Below are 17,734 nucleotides of genomic sequence, written 5' to 3'. Positions count from 1 at the left end.
CTGAGATGGTCCCTCTTGTGATTGGTGGTTGGTATTGGTTGGGAGCTGAGGCTTCTGTGATTCCTCACCCTCAACGAGGCTCACTCAGGTGTATCTCAAAGTGTTCTTGGACTTTAACAAGGCAGAAGAAGCTACATGCCTCTTGAGCCTTAGAATTTGCAAAGCATTACTTTCACTACATTGTTTTGAATAAAGAGAATTATAAGACCAGCTCATATTTAAGGGATGGGAAATAGACTTCACCTTCTCACATTTAAAGGAGTTTACAGAGTTTCCATTGTGGCTTAGTGGGTTAAGAACCCAACATAGTGTCCATGAGGATACGGGTTCAATCCCTGGCCTCGCTCAATGGGTTAAGAATCTGGCATTGCTGCAGGCTGAAGTCACAGACGTGGCTCAGATCTGGTGTTGCAAAGGATGTGTAATAGGCCCTGCAGCTGCAGCTCCGATTCCACCCCTAGCCCAGGAATTTCCATATGCTGGAGGTGCAGCCGTAAAAAGAAAAAATGAGTAAATAAGCTTACAAATGGGGATAGGAAGAATTATTGTGGCCATCTTTGCAAACCATCTCCTTCAGTCTGCCCTTTGGCCAGAATAAGTCATATCCCATCCAAAATAAAACACATTGAATGCCCCACAAAAGCTCGTCTCATTTCAGCAATATCTTTAAATCAATATCTTTATCAGTATCTTTAGATGTGGGTGAAACTCCTCAAATGCAGTCCTCAGTGACAGCTCTTGTTTTTTGTGGATCTTTTTTTTTCTTTTTAGGGCCACACCCACTCCATATGGAGGTTCCCAGGCTAGGGGTCGAATCAGAGCTATAGCAGCTGGCCTATGCCACAGACACAGCAATACCATATCTGAGCCATATCTGTGACCTATGCCACACCTCATGGCAACACTGGATCCTCAGCCCACTGAGTGAGGCCAGGGATTAAACCTGTGTTCTAATGGATGCTAGTCTGATTCTTTTCCACTCAGCCATGATGGGAACTCCTATCATAGCTCTTTTGTTTCAGAGATTTGTGAGTTTAAAAAACAATCCACTCCCCCTGCCAACATTCTCAATTTTATAGTAGAGAGAGGCCTTAACCACAGTGTCACCCCTCTCAAAGAGGGCAGGAAAAGGAGGCATATAACAATCAGTGATCCAAAACAATTCTGAAATCTAAGTATCATATAGTCAAATACCTGTTATTCTATGGGTAGAAATTGTTTCTTGGTTAGAGCCTAATTCCTGAGAGTGGTTCTGCAGTCAGTGTTTCCTTGGCTTTTGGCCCCTCCCTGGGTTCTGGATGCTACCCTCTAAGATGCTAAGAAGAGAAAGAAAAAGAAAAAAAGGATTATTCTGAAGGGCAAGTAGCTACAGTGCTGTCTCAACAAAGGCCTTGGCTGACCCCACAAGTCACTCTAAGGCTCTAATGGCCCATTAGTGTTCTTGTATGCTGCAGTAAAGGATCTTAGACTTTATACTCTTCATCTATCAGTCTGGGTGCAGGCTTCATTTTGGAAGGGTATGAGATGACTTTTCACCTGAGGATAACTGAGAGGGCTGTCAGCTAAGAGTTGTAAGCTAGCACGCTTTCAGCATCTTAGCAAATAAATCTTCCATACTAATGGGGGATCACAGCAGCACATTGCCACATCCGTTACATCACTATCCAAAAGATGCTGAAGTGTTGAAGATGTAAGGATGAGATGGTCATTTTCCAAGTGATGTAGAAAAATCTTTATGTTTTGAATGCGAAGAAGAATTAAACTCGGAATGTAATATTGGAGAAGACAATCAGATTTAAGTAAATACCATTATCAGCTAAAAATAACTATGAAAATTAAATTTGCTGTTTATTTTCTGAATGATTATTATTTATTGCATACCATACAATATCAATGGTATTTTAGAGTCAAACTATGATACAATATTATCTGACTCAATAGTGTCTTCCAAATTTTGCTGAGTTCTCCTTTCTACCACTTTTTCTGTAAATACTTTGAAAGTGGCAAAGATAATTATTGGACTGAAAGTCTAGAGGCCACTCTGGAAAACAGTTCAGCAGTTTCTTATAAAGTTAAACATACATTTACTGTCCAGCTCATCATCACACTCCTGGCTATTTGTCATACTAAATGAAAACTTGTGTCCGCACAAAAACCTGTACACACATATTGAAAGCAGTGTATTTGTGATAACCCCAAAATGGAAAAAATTCAAATATCCTTCAATGAGTGAGTGGGTAAACCAACTGTAATATATCCACATAATGGAATTATACTCAGCAAAAAGAGTATAATCCACATAATGGAATTATACTCAGTAAAAAGAAAAACTATTGGTATAAACAGTGGATGGAAAAAAGTTCATATGAGTGAAAAAGTCAATCTTAGAAGACTATATTATATGGTTCTATTTATTTATTACTATTATTTTCAGCCACACCCAAAGCATGTGGAGGTTCCTGGACCAGGGATCAAACCTGCGCCACAGCAGCAATGTGAGCCACAGCAGTGACAACGCTGGATCCTTAACCCACTGAGCCACAAGGGAACTTCCTATATGGTTTCATGTGTATAATATTTTTGAAATGACAATATCGTGATATAAAACACAGTGGTTGCTAGGAGTTAGGATTGGGAATAGGGTATATGTGACTATAAAGGGATAACATAAAGGAGTTTCTTGGAGATCCTACTGTGGCTCAGTGGAAACAAATCTGACTAGCATCCATGAGGATGCACGTTCAATCCCTGACCTTGCTCAGTGGGTTGAGGATACAGTACTGCTGTGAACTGTGCTGTTGGTCACAGACATGGCTCGGATCTGGTGCTGTGGCTGTGGCTCTGATTGAACCCCAGTCTGGGAACCTCCATATGCTGTAGGTATGGCCCTAAAATAAAAAAAAATATTAAAAAAAGACATAAAGAAGTTTCTTTACAATGATGTGACAGTTGTATGTTTCAGTTTTAGTGGTAGTTACATGAATCTATACATATGATAAAAGTTTCATAGTACTGTACACACAGAAAAATTTGCATAAAAAGCTAATGCAATCTGAATAAGTGTGTAGTAGGGTTGTACCAATATCAGTTTCCTGGTTTATAATGTAGTGTGGCTGTGTGTAAGATGTTATCATTGGGTGAAAGGTACGTAAGAACACACCACACTAACTTTGCAAATTCTTACAAATTTTCATATTTTTTGCCACTGTACATAATGCTGTAACAAAAGGATTGGTATATTTATGTATTCTTTTTGTTTGTTAATGTGTTCTTATATATCAGAGATTTTTATTTTTATAAGGTAGAGTCCCCAGAGCAGGAATGCTTGGTTAAAGGGAATGTGTATTTTTTGTTTCAATGAATATTACCAGATTCTTTTTCAAGAAGGCTGGTCCAGTTCATACCAGCAATATTTAAGTGCATGTTTCTGTGCTTCTCTAGCCCTGGATATTATTGCTTTATTTAATTTTGACCAATATGCTGATGTTGAAGAATGCCATTTTATTATTATTCAAAATTTTTTTCTCCAACCCCTAATTTGACTATATTTTTTGTGTGTTTGCCTTTTAAATTTTCTCTTTTGCAAATTGTCTATTTCTATCCTTTCCTTTGTTTTCTTTTGTTTTTGGTTTTTAGCAACTCTTTGTATATTAGGAATATTTTTTCTCAGTGTGGCTTTTGCCTGTTAATTTGTTTGTGACATCTTCTTTCACAAACATTTTCTTTTACTTAAAAATACCTTTTTCCTTAAAGCTGTTAGGCTTCTTCCTGCCTTACTTAAGCATTTTTCACTCGAAGTCCATGATTTTCTTTTCTGAGACATTTTTCACTCCAAATTAACAATACTCTCCTATATTTTCTCCCAATAGTTTTATTCTCTCATTACTCTGATACTTGTTTTTGTATATGATATGAAGCTGGAAAGTATATATGCTTTTTTTTCCAATTGGATAGCTAGTTATGACAACAATCTTATTTAAATATCTGAAATACTGTGGTTGACATAAATTTGGATTTCATTTTGAACTCTTTTTGGGGGGGTGTGGGAGAGGGACCCAGTTACAGCAGGCAGAAGTTCCCAGGCCAGGGATCAAACCCATGCCACATCAGTGACCAGAGCCACAGCAGTGACAATGCCACACCGTTAACCTACTGCACCACTAGGGAACTTCTGAACTCTTTATTTTATTCTGGTTTGTAAAGGGTTTCTGTGATGTCAATACTAAAGTGATTTGCTTTGCTTATGGGTATAGTTTTATTAAAAGTGATAGGATTGGGTAAGACAAGTTCCTGATAACTTTTTGCAGCTCACTCATCATTCTTATAATATGAACACTAACATCATATTGTCCTTTAAAAAAAAACTTAAACATTGTGATTCTGATTGGAATTATGTTAAATATAAAAGATTATTGAAGACATGCCCATGTGGCTCAATAGATTAAGGATCCAGGTTGTCACTGCTGTGGCTTGCGTCACTGCTGTGGCACAGGTTCGATTCCTAGCCCAAAAACTTCTACTTGCCATAGGCATGGCCAAAAACGAGAAATAAAAACAAAACAAAACAAAAGATAATTGGAAAGATGAACCATTGCACAATCTTTAAGATCAGAGATTAATGATCAGTGAATTATGATTATTATTATGATAAATTCACATTTAAATTTTGCTTCTCGGCTGTTCTTATCTACCTGCTGTTGGAATAATAGACTCAGAGGAATTTCTAGGGAGAAGCAATGCCCTCTGGGCCCTTTGAAATAATAATAGCACTTCAGTTTTTCATGTAATGAAATGAAAAAGAATTCTATTAAGATTTTTGTTTTTCAAGAACGCAAATAATAATCCTATATTCTGAGGAAAGAGATGTATTCTGTATGTTGAGATTATAGAATTTTTGGGTTTGGGGGGTTTTTTGGGCTGCACTCTCAGTATGTGGAATTTCCCAGGCCAAGGATTGAACACACACCACAGCAGTAACTCGAGCCACAGCAGTGATAATGCTGGATCCTTAACCACTAGACCACCTGGGAACTCCCAGACTTTTTGTATTTTTAACTCCTCTCTTCAATCTTTACATTCAGAAGCGATTGTTGGAAGCCATGGAGACATGTAACCACTCCCTCAAAAAAGAAGAGAGGAAAAGAAACCAACACAGTGAGTGCCTCATGTGCTGGTATGATGGTGACACAGAGTTTACCTACCCCTCTCCATGGCCAGAAAAGTTCCCTGCCATAGAACGATGCCACACAAGGTAATGTTGGGTAGTTTTTTGGTGACAGAGCAAAAACAAAAAGCTTTTGAATATCTATTTGGAGAACTAACAGAAAATTTATAACAGTTGTAGTCAATTAGCATGAATTATATATCCAACTTGCCAAGGATCTTAACATCTCTCTCACAGTTGTTTCTGTAGTTCTCTGCTTTGTTACAATTCTGTTTCTCTATTTCTGTTTTCTGTTGTGTTTTATTTTTCCTACCTAGTATACATCTGTTCTCTCCCTCAAGAGAATGTGTAAATTTATGTTTCCATTGCCAGTGTCTCCTCTCAGCATTATTTGACCTGCTATGATTTTGCCTCTTATGTTCCCCATCCACCCAATTGGAAAGAAGGAAAAAAAGAAATGAAAGAGCTCCTCTGTTATCTTGCTTCAAACCCATTTCTTTCTCTTCCTCATTAAAATGTCTTTGCTGTTTTTTTCTCTTCTCTCATCTTCTTTACAGATAATACGTAGGTGGCAGTTGATATGCAGATAAAGTAAATCTCAGTTATGACTTTTTCTTTTGTTAAAGAGAAAGATGAAATAGATATTATAAAATGCTTATTTTTCCATTCCAGAAATGGAGGCTATAGAGATTTGTAATCTGTTTTATATGTTCCTTTAGTATAAAAAATATTATATATATATGTGTGTGTGTGTGTGTGTGTGTATATATATATATACTGTATTTTTTTTTAACTTAATGGGAAAAATTTCTGCTTAGTATCCTACAGGCATACTAACTGTCTGGATCAATAACAACAAAGAATCTGCTGTGCTGTATTTTCTTTGTCTTAAGGGACAAATTATTCTCTTATTTAAAAGCAAAAATGACCCTTACAAAATACTGAAGGGAATGCTGAAAAACTGTGATTACTTGTAATGTATGAATTTTAAATTAAATCCCTCAATTTATTTTTTAGGTATAGAATAATATCATTAGATGCTTGGCGTGTAGACATAAGCAAAAACAAAATAACCAGGGTTGACCAGAAGGCATTATATTTCTGTGGATTTCCTACTTTGAAACACATCAAACACAAAGTTAGTGGCCATTTAGTTCAGAATTTTTTCACTTTATTAAGTGTGAAATGATGATGGAGAAAGAATTAAAATTAAACTCTATGAATTCTTTTAAAGTTTTTTTTGAAGAAAAGTGGAGTTCAAGTATTCCAGCAAAGTAGTCGTGGAGAAAACATGATGTTGGAAATCTTAGTGAATGCAGAATCAGATGAACTTGTAAGTATTTTCTCTATTATATATGTATTTGATGCTTGTTATATGTAAAACTCTCTAACTGCAGCATATTTGCCAAAGAGGTATAACATGTAACTCCAGAAGTTCACAGGAAATAAGGATAAAGTCAAGAAACATTTACACAAAGGACGTATGTAGTTGTCGTATAATGAGCAAAAAAATGCTGTAGGAATTTTGAAAATGAGATGAGCTTTGTGAACTAAATATTAAGATTACTAAAGATTAAGTACAGAGCTGTAGATGAGAATAGGTTTGAGCTGAGTTCTGACAGATTATCACAAAGAGGAGAAAGGGGAAAAGTATTCTAGTTGAAAAGAATAACATGAGGTGGGTTTAGAGTAAAAAATAAATGTGATGCATTATCTTATTCTTTTTAACCTTTTTATGTGACTGAAATTTTTCTTAATACTTTTTCTTTTTTTAGAATAAATGTGATGTATTTGGGGAGAAGGAATAGATAAATGTGACTGAAGCAGAGGAATTGTGTTGGGAAATAGTGGAAGATAAGGTTGAAAAAAACAGATTGAGGCCAGATTATGGAAAACCTTGAATACCAGGCAAAGGAATTTGGACTTTTTTTTTTTTTTTTTTTTTTTTTGGTTTTTAGAGCCGCACCCACGACATAGAGAGGTTCCCAGGCTAGGGGTCCAGTCAAAGCTACAGCTGCCAGCCTACATCACAGCCACAGCAATGCCAGATCCGAGCCACATCTGTGACCTACACCACAGCTCACCGCAACATTGGATTCTTAACCCACTGAGTGTGGCCAGGGATCAAACCCGCAACCTCATGTTTCCTAATTGGATTCATTTCCACTGCGCCACAATGGCCACTCCCTGGACTTATTTTTTCATGACTGTTATCTTGAAATTAGTATTTTCATAAAGATGAATTTGGTGGCAATATAATAGACTAAACTGCATAAAATTGAAATGAAAGAAAACAGAAAAGCCTGGAAGTTGAGGTTGTGGTTATAGGAACCTTAGACAATAAGGACATAAACTGTGGAAGTAGTAATAGATCTAGGTGACTAAGACTAAATGAAATTTGTAAGTTTTGTCGTTTGTTTAAAAATAGAGTATGAAAAGAAAAAATGTTAAATATGACTGACTCTAGGATATCCAGACTAATTAACTAGAAAACAATTGCTTTTTATTGAAATAGAGGAGTTAAAATGAGAGAGGCACTGTTTTGAGGGGATTAGTGATAATGGAATTTTAAGTTGGTGCTGCGACATTTAACTGCAGCTGCCTGGCAGCCTTTCTCAACAGGGTTCCACACAATATTTAAGCCCCTATGCCCTAAATCATCCATTTGTTTATAATAGATTAACTTAATCTTTTATGCATTTAGAATAGATTAACTTAATCTTTTATGTATTAGTTATGGGAGAACTAAGAAAAGAGTCAAATTGTTTTTTGAGTTCTTTGGCTCAGAGGAAAACCTCAGTCAAGAAGGGTGGTTTATACATAGTTTGTGTTTGTGTGTATGTGTGTCCTTTTAGGGCTGCATCCACTGCATATGAAGGTTCCCAGGCTAAGGGTCGAATTGGAGCTACAACTGCCAGCCTAAGCCACAGCCAAAGCCACAGCAATGCCAGATTCTAGTCTCGTCTGCAACCTACACCACAGCTCACAACAATGCCATGATCCTTCCCACTGAGCAAGGCCAGGGATCGAACCCACATCCTCATGGATCCGAGTCGGAAAACAATTGCCTTTTATTGAAATAGAGGAGTTAAAATGAGAGAGGCACTGTTTTGAGGGGATTAGTGATAATGGAATTTTAATTTGGTGCTGCCACGAGGGGGACTCCCTGTATATAGTTTAAGACTGGAGCTAGAGCTTGGAGGGAAATAGAGATATGCAGGTCATCAGCGAAGAAGTGGTGGCTGGGGCCTTAGGGCTCATTTCCCTGAACAAAAGGGACTTGGAGGGTTTAAGGCCCCAGCAGGAAGAAATACCCACAGATAAACGTTAGAAGGGAACCAGTAAAAGTGACATAGTGTACAGAGAGGTAAGAGAATGATTCCCAAGTTTAATAGTATCACAAAAGCATGGAGTAGATGGTGCATACAGTATAAGCAGAATGAACACTAAAACAAGGTTTGTGAATTTCTCCTTTGGGCATCATTACTGGCTTTTGAGAATTCCATTTTAATAGACTGGTGGAGGCAGCAGTCCAATTCCTAAGGACTAATCTGGGAAATTTTAAATGGCAAATAGAGTAGCAGATCTTAAGCCCTTGGTTAAGATTATCATTGAGAATAAGTCTAGAAACATGACTGTAGGTAAAGAAAAATTAAGCAAATCCATGCTAAAGAGGAGAGGTACAGGTAAAGAAGAAAGGTCTTAAAGGCTCTGTAGAGAGAAGGGATGTGAAGTAATAGGGGATTTCATCTACCGCTTGAGGGAAAGGCGGATACTTTTCCTTCACATGAAGGCAAGTATGGGAGAATGAAATTAAAATAGATTTATAGGAGTTCCCGTCATGGCACAGGGGAAACGAATCTGACTAGGAACATGAGGTTGTGGGTTCAATCCCTGGCCTCTCTTATGGGTTCAGGATCCGGCGTTGCCGTGAGCTATGGTGTAGGTCACAAACATTGGTCAGATCCCGTGTTCCTGCGGCTGTGGCGTAGGCCAGCGGCTACAGCTCCGATTAGACCCCTAGCCTGGGAACCTCCATATGCCTCAGGTGTGGCCCTAAAAGGACAAAAAGACAAAAAAATAAAAATAAATAAAAAATAAAAATAGATTTATAGAAGGGGAAAGAGTAATTAAGAGAGCCTAGTTCTAATGTTGAAACTTGTTTTATTTATCAGAATAGTCATTCTTTTGTATATTCACATTAAGAAATGTCTAAATTTAATAAATAAAATAAAAAATTACCCCCAGAAGTCTAAAAATAGTCATCTCTAATTGTTAAAGAAATATTCACTACTAATGATTAAACAAAAAAGTGAATTTCTATTTATATTTCACTTTCTACCACGAAGTTGTTGTCTAAACCAATAATGATAATAATGTTTGCTCTTAAGAATTTTTACTTAAGATATTATTTCTTACAGAATATAGTTGTCCCTTAGTATTCCCAGGGCATTTGTTCTAGGACTCCTCACTGATACCAATATCTGTGGATGCTCAAGTCTCTTATATGATAATGGTGTAATATTTGCATGTGATTACGCATATCCTTGATTATACTTTAAATCATCTCTGTTACTTGTAATACCTAATACAATATAAATACTTGTAAATACAATGTAAATGCTATGTAAATAGTTGCCAGCATTTGACAAATTCAAGTTTTGCTTTTTGATATTCTGGAATTTTTTTTTCCCAAATAATCTCCATCATTTGTTGATTGAGTCTGCAGATGTGGAACCGTGGATACAGAGGACTGACTGCACAGCATTTTACAGCTTATGAAAACTTTTGTGTATAATACTTTATCCTTAAATTAATATTGTGGGATAGATGTTATAATTTCTTCTCATAAAAGAGTACTGAGTCTCAGTGGGATTAAAGGATTTGCCTGAAAGTCTATAGCTAAAAGGTGGTAGAACCTAATTTTGGACCTGTGGTTTCTAACTTGAAATAAGTCTGATGTTCATATTTAATTATACCAACCACAAACTGAAATGAAATCACATTTCTTAGATTTTGTTTTAGGTTATCTGACTGTTTGATATGAAATAGTGAATAATGGCCCTTTTCTAGACATCTCTGCTTTTCTTTTCACTTTTTTCAGTTGCCATGAGAAAAATAAGCAAAGATAATCAAGAGAATAAAAGAATCAGGAGTTCCCTTCCTGGCTCAGCAGTTAACGAACCCGACTAGGATCCATGAGGACACGGGTTCGATCCCTGGCCTCACTCAGTGGGTTAAGGATCCAAGAGTTGCCGTGAGCTGTGGTGTAGGTCACAGAGGAGGCTCAGATCCCGTGTTGCTGTGGCTGTGGTGTAGGCCCTCGGCTGCAGTTCTGATTCGACCCCATATGCCTCGGGTGCAGCCCTAAAATAGCAAAAAAAAAAAAAAAAAAGAGAGAGAGAGAGAATAAAAGAATCATAGAATTTTACAACTGGACAGCATTTTGTAAAACAACTAATCCAGCTTCTTGATTTTACAAATTAAAAAACTTAAATGGATTTTGGGAAAGGGCCATTCACTCAGCTAGTTGGAAGCAGAACTAAGAACCTAGGTTTCTTGCTAAGCATTACTTCTACTAAGGTTTGCTATTATCATCGTGGACAATAATACATTATAGGTAGTGTTCTTCTGTTTGATTTTACTGAAACCTGTTTTCTCACCAAGTAATTTCATTCAGAATTAAAATCAGTGGACCGCCCTTTACTAATAACTGCCAGTGCTATTGAAAAAAATGAGAAGGCAAGCTTCCTAGCATCGTGATCTTTGTATTACAGAAAAGTACTTTAAATTGGTCATAGTTCCCCTCTAATAAGAAGAGATTGGCAAAGGGGAAGGAAGGTAAACTTGGTAAACTTCCACAAATTCATGATAAAGAGTAAAGAAAGACAGGTAAAAAACAGCTGAAAAACAATTTTTTAAGATAAGGGGAAAAAGGAGTTCTCGTCGTGGAGCAGCGGAAACGAATCTAACTAGGAACCATGAGGTTGTGGGTTCAATCCCTGGCCTCACTCAGTGGGTTAAGGATACAGCGTTGCCATGGGCTGTGGTATAGGTCGCAGACGCAGCTTGGATCCCACGTTGCTTTGGCTGGTGGTGTAGGCTGGCAGCTATAGCTCTGTTTAGACCCCTAGCCTGGGAACCTCCATATGCTGCGGGTGCAGCCCTAGAAAAGGCCAAAAAAAAAAAAAAAAAAAAAAGATAAGGGAAAAAATTAAAATCTCAAAGAATAGAAACACTGGAAAATACTAGAAAGAAAAAAAGTAGCAATAAAGGTACAATTTAGAGAAGAGAAATTAATAAAACTAACTGAATTCGAGTGGATAGAATAAAGTTGGAATAAACTGAGAAGAGCAGGTACTAATAGGGAATAATTGGTTTGAGCAATCAAATATTTTATATCTGTTTTAATTATTAAGGTGGAGGTTTTTTTAATAATGATTTTTATTTTTTCCATTATAGCTGGTTCTGTCAATTTTCTACTGTATAGCAAGGTGACCCAGTCACACATACATGTGTACATTCTTTTTTCTCACATTATTATCATGCTCCCATCATAAGTGACTAGTTATAGTTCCAGTGCTATACAGCAGGATAAAGTGGAATTTTTGTAGATTTTATTTTATTTTTTTATAGATTTTAAATATGCAGTTAGAAACACAGGCAGTTTTTAATTATTTAATTTTGCTTCTGTAAAATTTTTTCTTGGATGTAAAACATGAATAAACTTTTCTGCTTTTACTTTAAGAGTGTAGAAAATATAGCTTCATCAGTGCTTGGAAAGTCTGTCTTTGTTAACTGGCCTCATCTTGAAGAAGCTAGAGTTGTTGGTATATCAGATGGAGAAACTAAGTGAGTAAAATTTGAATTATAATTTTTGAAGTTTATATGTGCTTTGCTATTTGATGGCTTTCAGTCATACATTTTAAGTGATATAATAATTCTTGTCAAATATTTACACTCTATAGTGAAAATAAAAGTCCTCTAATCACACCACTCCAAGCCCAGCCACTACTGACAGTTTATTGTATATCTCTTGAGATGGATATATTATTTTTTCCCTTTTTCCTCTTAATAGCATGTAAGTTCTGCATCCTAATTCTTTTCTACCAGTTATCATTATAAAATTTGCCAAATGTATTTCTTTCTGATGAGAATGAATAGCATGTAAAACCACCTTTTCCATGTCCTTCCCAGGTTTCATTTAAGTAATATATTAATTTTTTAAACATGTATCTTTTATTTTAAAAATAATTTCTTAACATTTTATTCAAGTTGACAATCATTTCATCAGTGATTATTTGGACAACCTATTCCTTGTCATCTTTTACTTTTGTTTCATGTAAATTTGGCCTGATATCTTGAGGGTTTTTTTTTTTTTTTTTTGTCTTTTTAGGGCCACACCTGCCTCATGTGGAAGTTCCCAAGCTGGGGGTCGAATCAGAGCTGCACCTGCTGAATACTAGCATCCCCATGGATACTAGTCAGGTTTGTTACCACTGAGCCGTGATGGGAACTCCTAGATTTAGAATTTTAGAGACTTAATCCTTTTTCTTCAGATCTCTGCGAACATATCTCACTTGAGTTTTATCATGTAATTTTGTTGATGAGAGGTCAATTCCAATATGAATCTTGAACATTCTTTTTTAATCATCAGATTTCCATTCCCCCACCTCTGATGAAGTCCAGTTTATCAGTTTTTCCTTTTATTGATCAAGCTTTTTGTCTAGGGACACTTCACCCAGCCCCAGGTCTAAAAGAAGGTTTTCTTCTGTGATGTTCTTTAAAAAGTTTTATAGTTTTACTTCCTCCTTTTACATTTAAATCTATTATCCATTTTGAACTAATTTTTATATATGGTATGAAGTTCAGTTCATATATTTACCTATATGCATATTGAATTGCTCTAGCACTATTTGTTGAAAAAATCTCTGTCTTCCATTAGATTACTTTTACACCTTTGTCAAAAATAAGTTGAACATGTTGGAGTTCCCGTTGTGGCTCAATGGGCATGAATCTGAGTAGTATCCATGAGGAGGCAGGTTTGATCCCTGGTCTTGCTCAGTGGGTTAAGGATCCGGCGTTGCGTGAGCTGCGATGTAGGTTGCAGACACAGCTAGGATCCTGTGTTGCTGTGGCTCTGTCATACATAGGCCAGCAGCTATAGCTCCAATTCGACCCCTAGCCTGAGAACCTCCATATGCCATGGGTGTGGTCCTAGAAAGACAAAAAAATAATAATAATAAGTTGAGCATGTGTGTGTGGGTCTAATTCTGGATTCTCCATTTTGTTCCATTTGTCTCTATGTCTGTTCTCTGCCAACACCACATTGTCATATTACTATAGCTATGCAGTAAGTCTTAAACTTAGGTAGAGTGATGCCTTCCACTTTATTTTTCCTTTGTCCTTTTTAATTTTTCAAAATTGTTCTAGCTGTTTTTGGTCCCTTGCCTTTCCATATATAATTTTAGAATAATTTTTTATATCTATAAAAATCTTATAGAGATTTTGATAGGAATTGTATTAAACTTAGAATTTGTGAAGATTTGACAGCTTTTTTTTTTTTTCTGGCTGCATTTACAGCATGCAGAAGTTCCTGGACCAGGAATCAAACTCACACCACAGCAGTGACAAAGCCAGATTCTTAACCCCTAGACCACGAGGGGACTCCTGACATCTTCACTATGTTGAATCTTCTTTTTTTTTTTTTTTTTTTTCCATTACACCCGCAGGATATGAATGTTCCCAGACTAGGGGTCGAATCGGAGCTACAGCTGTTGGCCTACACTACAGCCACAGCAGTGTGGGATCCTAGCCACATCTGTAACCTATCCACAGCTCATGGCAATGCCAGACCCTTAAACCACTGAGCGAAGCCAGGGATTGAACCTGCATCCTCAAGGATACTAACTAGTTGGGTTCATTACTGCTGAGCCACAACGGGAACTCCTTCAACCTCCTGATCCAAACGGATTTCCATTTATCTCTCTATTTATTTTAATCTTTGATTTCTTTTATCACTATTTTATTTTTTCAGCATACTGAACCAGTACATGTTATATTAGATTTACACCTAAATATTTAACATTTTTTGTAACAACTGTAAATGGTATTATGTTTTAAATTTCAGTTTCCCAGCTAGTGTATAGAAATGTAGTTGATTACTGTGGGGTTTTTTGGTTTTTTGTTTTGTTTGTTTGTTTGTTTTTTTAGGGCCACACCTGAGGCATGTGGAAATTCCCAGGCTAGGGGTTGAATCAGAGCCACAGTCGCCAGCCTACACCATAGCCACAGCAATGCCAGATCCAAGCCTTGTCTGCAGTGTATGCTGTACCACAGTTCGCAGCAATGCTGTATCCTTAACCCCCTGAGCAAGGTCAGGGATCGAACCCACATCCTCATGGATACTAGTTGGGTTCTTAACCTGCTGAACCACAATGAGAACTCCTGTATGTTGATTTTATACCCTAGGACCTGCCTTAACTTCTCTGCCTTTAAGAAAAAAAAAAAGTCTCTTAGAAAAGAGTCTATCCAGGCCAGTTATTTTGTAGAATTCTGGATTTACCTGATCATTACCTCTTAGTATCATTTAAGTTGGTCCCCCAAGCCTCATGTTTCCTATAAACTGGAAATTAGATATAGTGGATTAAATAGAAACAAGTTAATCTTTTTTTGGCAAAAATACTTTATTGAATTTGAGAGTATTAGTCCTTTGAAAATTTGTATTTGTATTATATATTTAGTTTAATTTCTTCAAGAGAATAGTAATTTGTTATTAATTTTGATTAAGTTTTTTATAAGTCCTTGTTCTGAAATTCATATTACAGTTTTTAAATATGAGGCTTGGAGTTCCCATTGTGGCTCAGCAGGTTAAGAACCCGACATGATCTCCATGAGAATGTGGGTTCAACCCCTGGCCTTGCTCAGTGGGTTAAGAATCTGGCATTGTCGCAAACTGAGGCATAGGTCGCAGATGAAGCTCAGATCTTATGTTGCTGTGACTGTGGTGTAGGCTGGCAACTGCACCTCTGATTTGGCCCCTAGGCTGGGAACTTCCACATGCCACAGGTGTGGCCATAAAAATAAAAACATTTTTTTTAAACTACCAAAAAAAGGGCTTTTTTTTTTGCTTTTATACCACGTAGAAGTCTTTTTGCTTAGAAGATTCGCACTGCTAAACTCTATCAAACCACACATTTGGGGGTATCATAATTTTTTAAATTTTATTTTAATTTTGAAGGTTTTACTTGGAAGAACCTCCAGGAACACAGAAGCTTTATTTGGGAAGAACTGTGCCACCGTCTAAAGTGGTCCATCTTGGGGACAAAGAGCAATCTAACTGGACAAAAGAAGTGCAAGGAATTTCAGAATAGTGAGTGTCATAAAAAGTATTTAATGTCATTGAACTAGAATGTGGTGGTCTAATGTACTTATTTTTTAAATTATCTTTTACTTAACATTATGATCACTCTGAATACTGATTACATCTTCATTTTGCATTCTAAAAATGTAGAGTTCTAGTTTAAAATAAAATCTGGTTAGCAGCAGTTATAGCCTTGCCTAGTTTGTCACTAAAATACTTCATAATGTACCAAAAAAGAAAAAAAGAAAGAAGAAAAAAAGAAAACATGCTTTAGCATGTTTATATAAAGTTCATTTAAGCATTTGAGTTGGTAGTTTGAATGATTATTATCATAGAATATAAACGCACTCATACACATTTGTATTTCTTTTTTGTTTTTTTCTTTGAGCTACCTGAGAAGAAAAGGGATAATAATAAACGAAACATCTGCAGTTGTGTATGGTCAGTTACTCACTGGTCGTAAATATCAAATAAACCAAAATGGTGAAGTTCGTCTAGAGAAACAGTGGTCAAAACAAGTTCTTCCATTTGTTTATCAAACTATTGTCAAAGTAAGTCTCCATCAAGTCTCAATTCTATCTTAATGTACACTGTTACACACTGTATAAAGAAAAGGCTATCAAATTAATATTTACAAAGGGAAGACTAATATAGCAATATTTAATGTAGATTATTATTTAATGTAATTTGCAAAATACTATAGTCTTTAAAAGGAATATAACATCATGAGATAGTCATTCTGTGTATGGTTAGGAAACTTGTCATATATTTATTTTTATTTTCAAAAAAGTTTGCCTTTTTTGGAAAATAAAAATAAATATTAAGTTAATTGGTAAATACAAAAAGCATTTGCTATTGTGTTTATAAGATGTTGTAAGGAGGCAGGTTTTTAGAAAAGCATGTAATTTGAGGGAAACAGGATAGCATACTAAGAGCACAGACGGGGTAGAATTATTTGTATGACCTTGGGCTTTAGTTTCCTCATCTGTAAAGTAGGGCTGGTAATGGTCTCTGCTATAAAGGTCTGTCTTGAGAATGAAATGAACTAGTAAATGTGTAAAGTACTAGAAGAGTACTGGCATATAAGCCGACAATAAATTTTAGCTTCTAATATTGTTATGTAGAAAATCCTTACATTTGACATCTATAGACAGCATAGTCATAATCCTATAGGGAAAAAATTTGATATGCAATCTATAGTAATTTTGACTGTGATGATTTATTTTGATATTTCATTTTACATAGGACGTCCGAGCTTTTGACTCCCGTTTCTCCAGTATCAAAACATTGGATGACTTGTTTCCTCCTAGAAGTATGGTCTTTATGCTGGGAACTCCATATTATGGATGCACTGGAGAAGTTAGTTCCTATTACTATTACTAATTAAATTTCTTTCTGATTTCAAGTTAGTATAATTATTTAACTTCTTTTCATTTAGGTGTATAATAAAGTGTAATACTGGAGGGGAAAATAAGAAAGAATTCATTCATCTAATTTATAAACACAATATTTGGCTATATATCTTTAGTCTTGAGCACACTGGCACGAGGTGGTGGTGGAAAAGGAATTCAAATTCTGATTTCTTTTTTCATAGATTGATTTATTGTAGTATGGATGAAGCAATTCTGAGATTATTTTAGATGTATTATTGGGTTGATGAATTTATAAATTGGTTGATGTTTTGGGGAATTTTAGCTTTCACATGGAAAAAGGTACATGCAAGTAGAACAGGAGAATGCAGGAAAGAACCTGTGAGGATGGGTTAGAATTGGAAATATTAACATGAACTCATGATTGCTAAAATATGTATATATGCTTGTATATGAATATATATAGGCATGTTGTGTAGATATGTATGTATATATGTTTCTTGATAAATGAGTGCATATATGCCTGTACGTACATGTATTCTCTAGCTCTATTTGCTCAAAAGGATAGCAAGCAAAGACACACTAGTAAGCAGTGAACACATGTAACACTCCATTCTTGATCTCTAATATCATTTCCTACTAAAAGGAACCAGTCTTCTCAAGAGAAATGGCTGATTATAGGACTGGGGCAGGATAGGTACAAGATGAGCCTAGAACCTCTCATTATGCAGAAAACAAGGAAGAACTCAAAAGAATGATGAGAGCATGTCTCATAAACACACAAAACAGGTTGAAGAGGATCCTACTGGCCAACCTGGGGCTTTTTGAGTACCAAAA

At 36.1% G+C, this 17,734-nt stretch overlaps 1 protein-coding gene across 17 annotated transcripts in view; it reads left to right on the top strand.

Moving 5' to 3' along the window:
• XRN1 (5'-3' exoribonuclease 1) overlaps nt 1–17,734 on the top strand; it is a 110,219-nt gene that overhangs the window by 36,453 nt on the left and 56,032 nt on the right. For all 17 annotated transcript variants that reach the window (XR_014824074.1, XR_014824073.1, XR_014824075.1 and 14 more), the window contains 7 exons: nt 5,082–5,251; nt 6,182–6,302; nt 6,399–6,497; nt 11,913–12,016; nt 15,405–15,536; nt 15,916–16,078; nt 16,773–16,886. Coding sequence is in view for 10 of the 17 variants with exons in the window: in XM_084989937.1 (XP_084846063.1) it covers nt 5,082–5,251; nt 6,182–6,302; nt 6,399–6,497; nt 11,913–12,016; nt 15,405–15,536; nt 15,916–16,078; nt 16,773–16,886 (903 nt within the window). In the remaining 7 variants the exon portion in view is untranslated. The remainder of the gene's footprint in view (nt 1–5,081; nt 5,252–6,181; nt 6,303–6,398; nt 6,498–11,912; nt 12,017–15,404; nt 15,537–15,915; nt 16,079–16,772; nt 16,887–17,734) is intronic.

The sequence above is a fragment of the Sus scrofa genome, chromosome 13 (genome assembly GCF_054392235.1).
Source record: "Sus scrofa isolate SSC_HxYL_T2T_F1_AM1 chromosome 13, Sscrofa_HxYL_maternal_Yorkshire_Landrace_v2.0, whole genome shotgun sequence".
Lineage (NCBI taxonomy): Eukaryota > Metazoa > Chordata > Mammalia > Artiodactyla > Suidae > Sus > Sus scrofa.
Note: the sequence above shows the minus strand (reverse complement) of the source record. Positions and strands in the feature narration are given on the sequence as shown.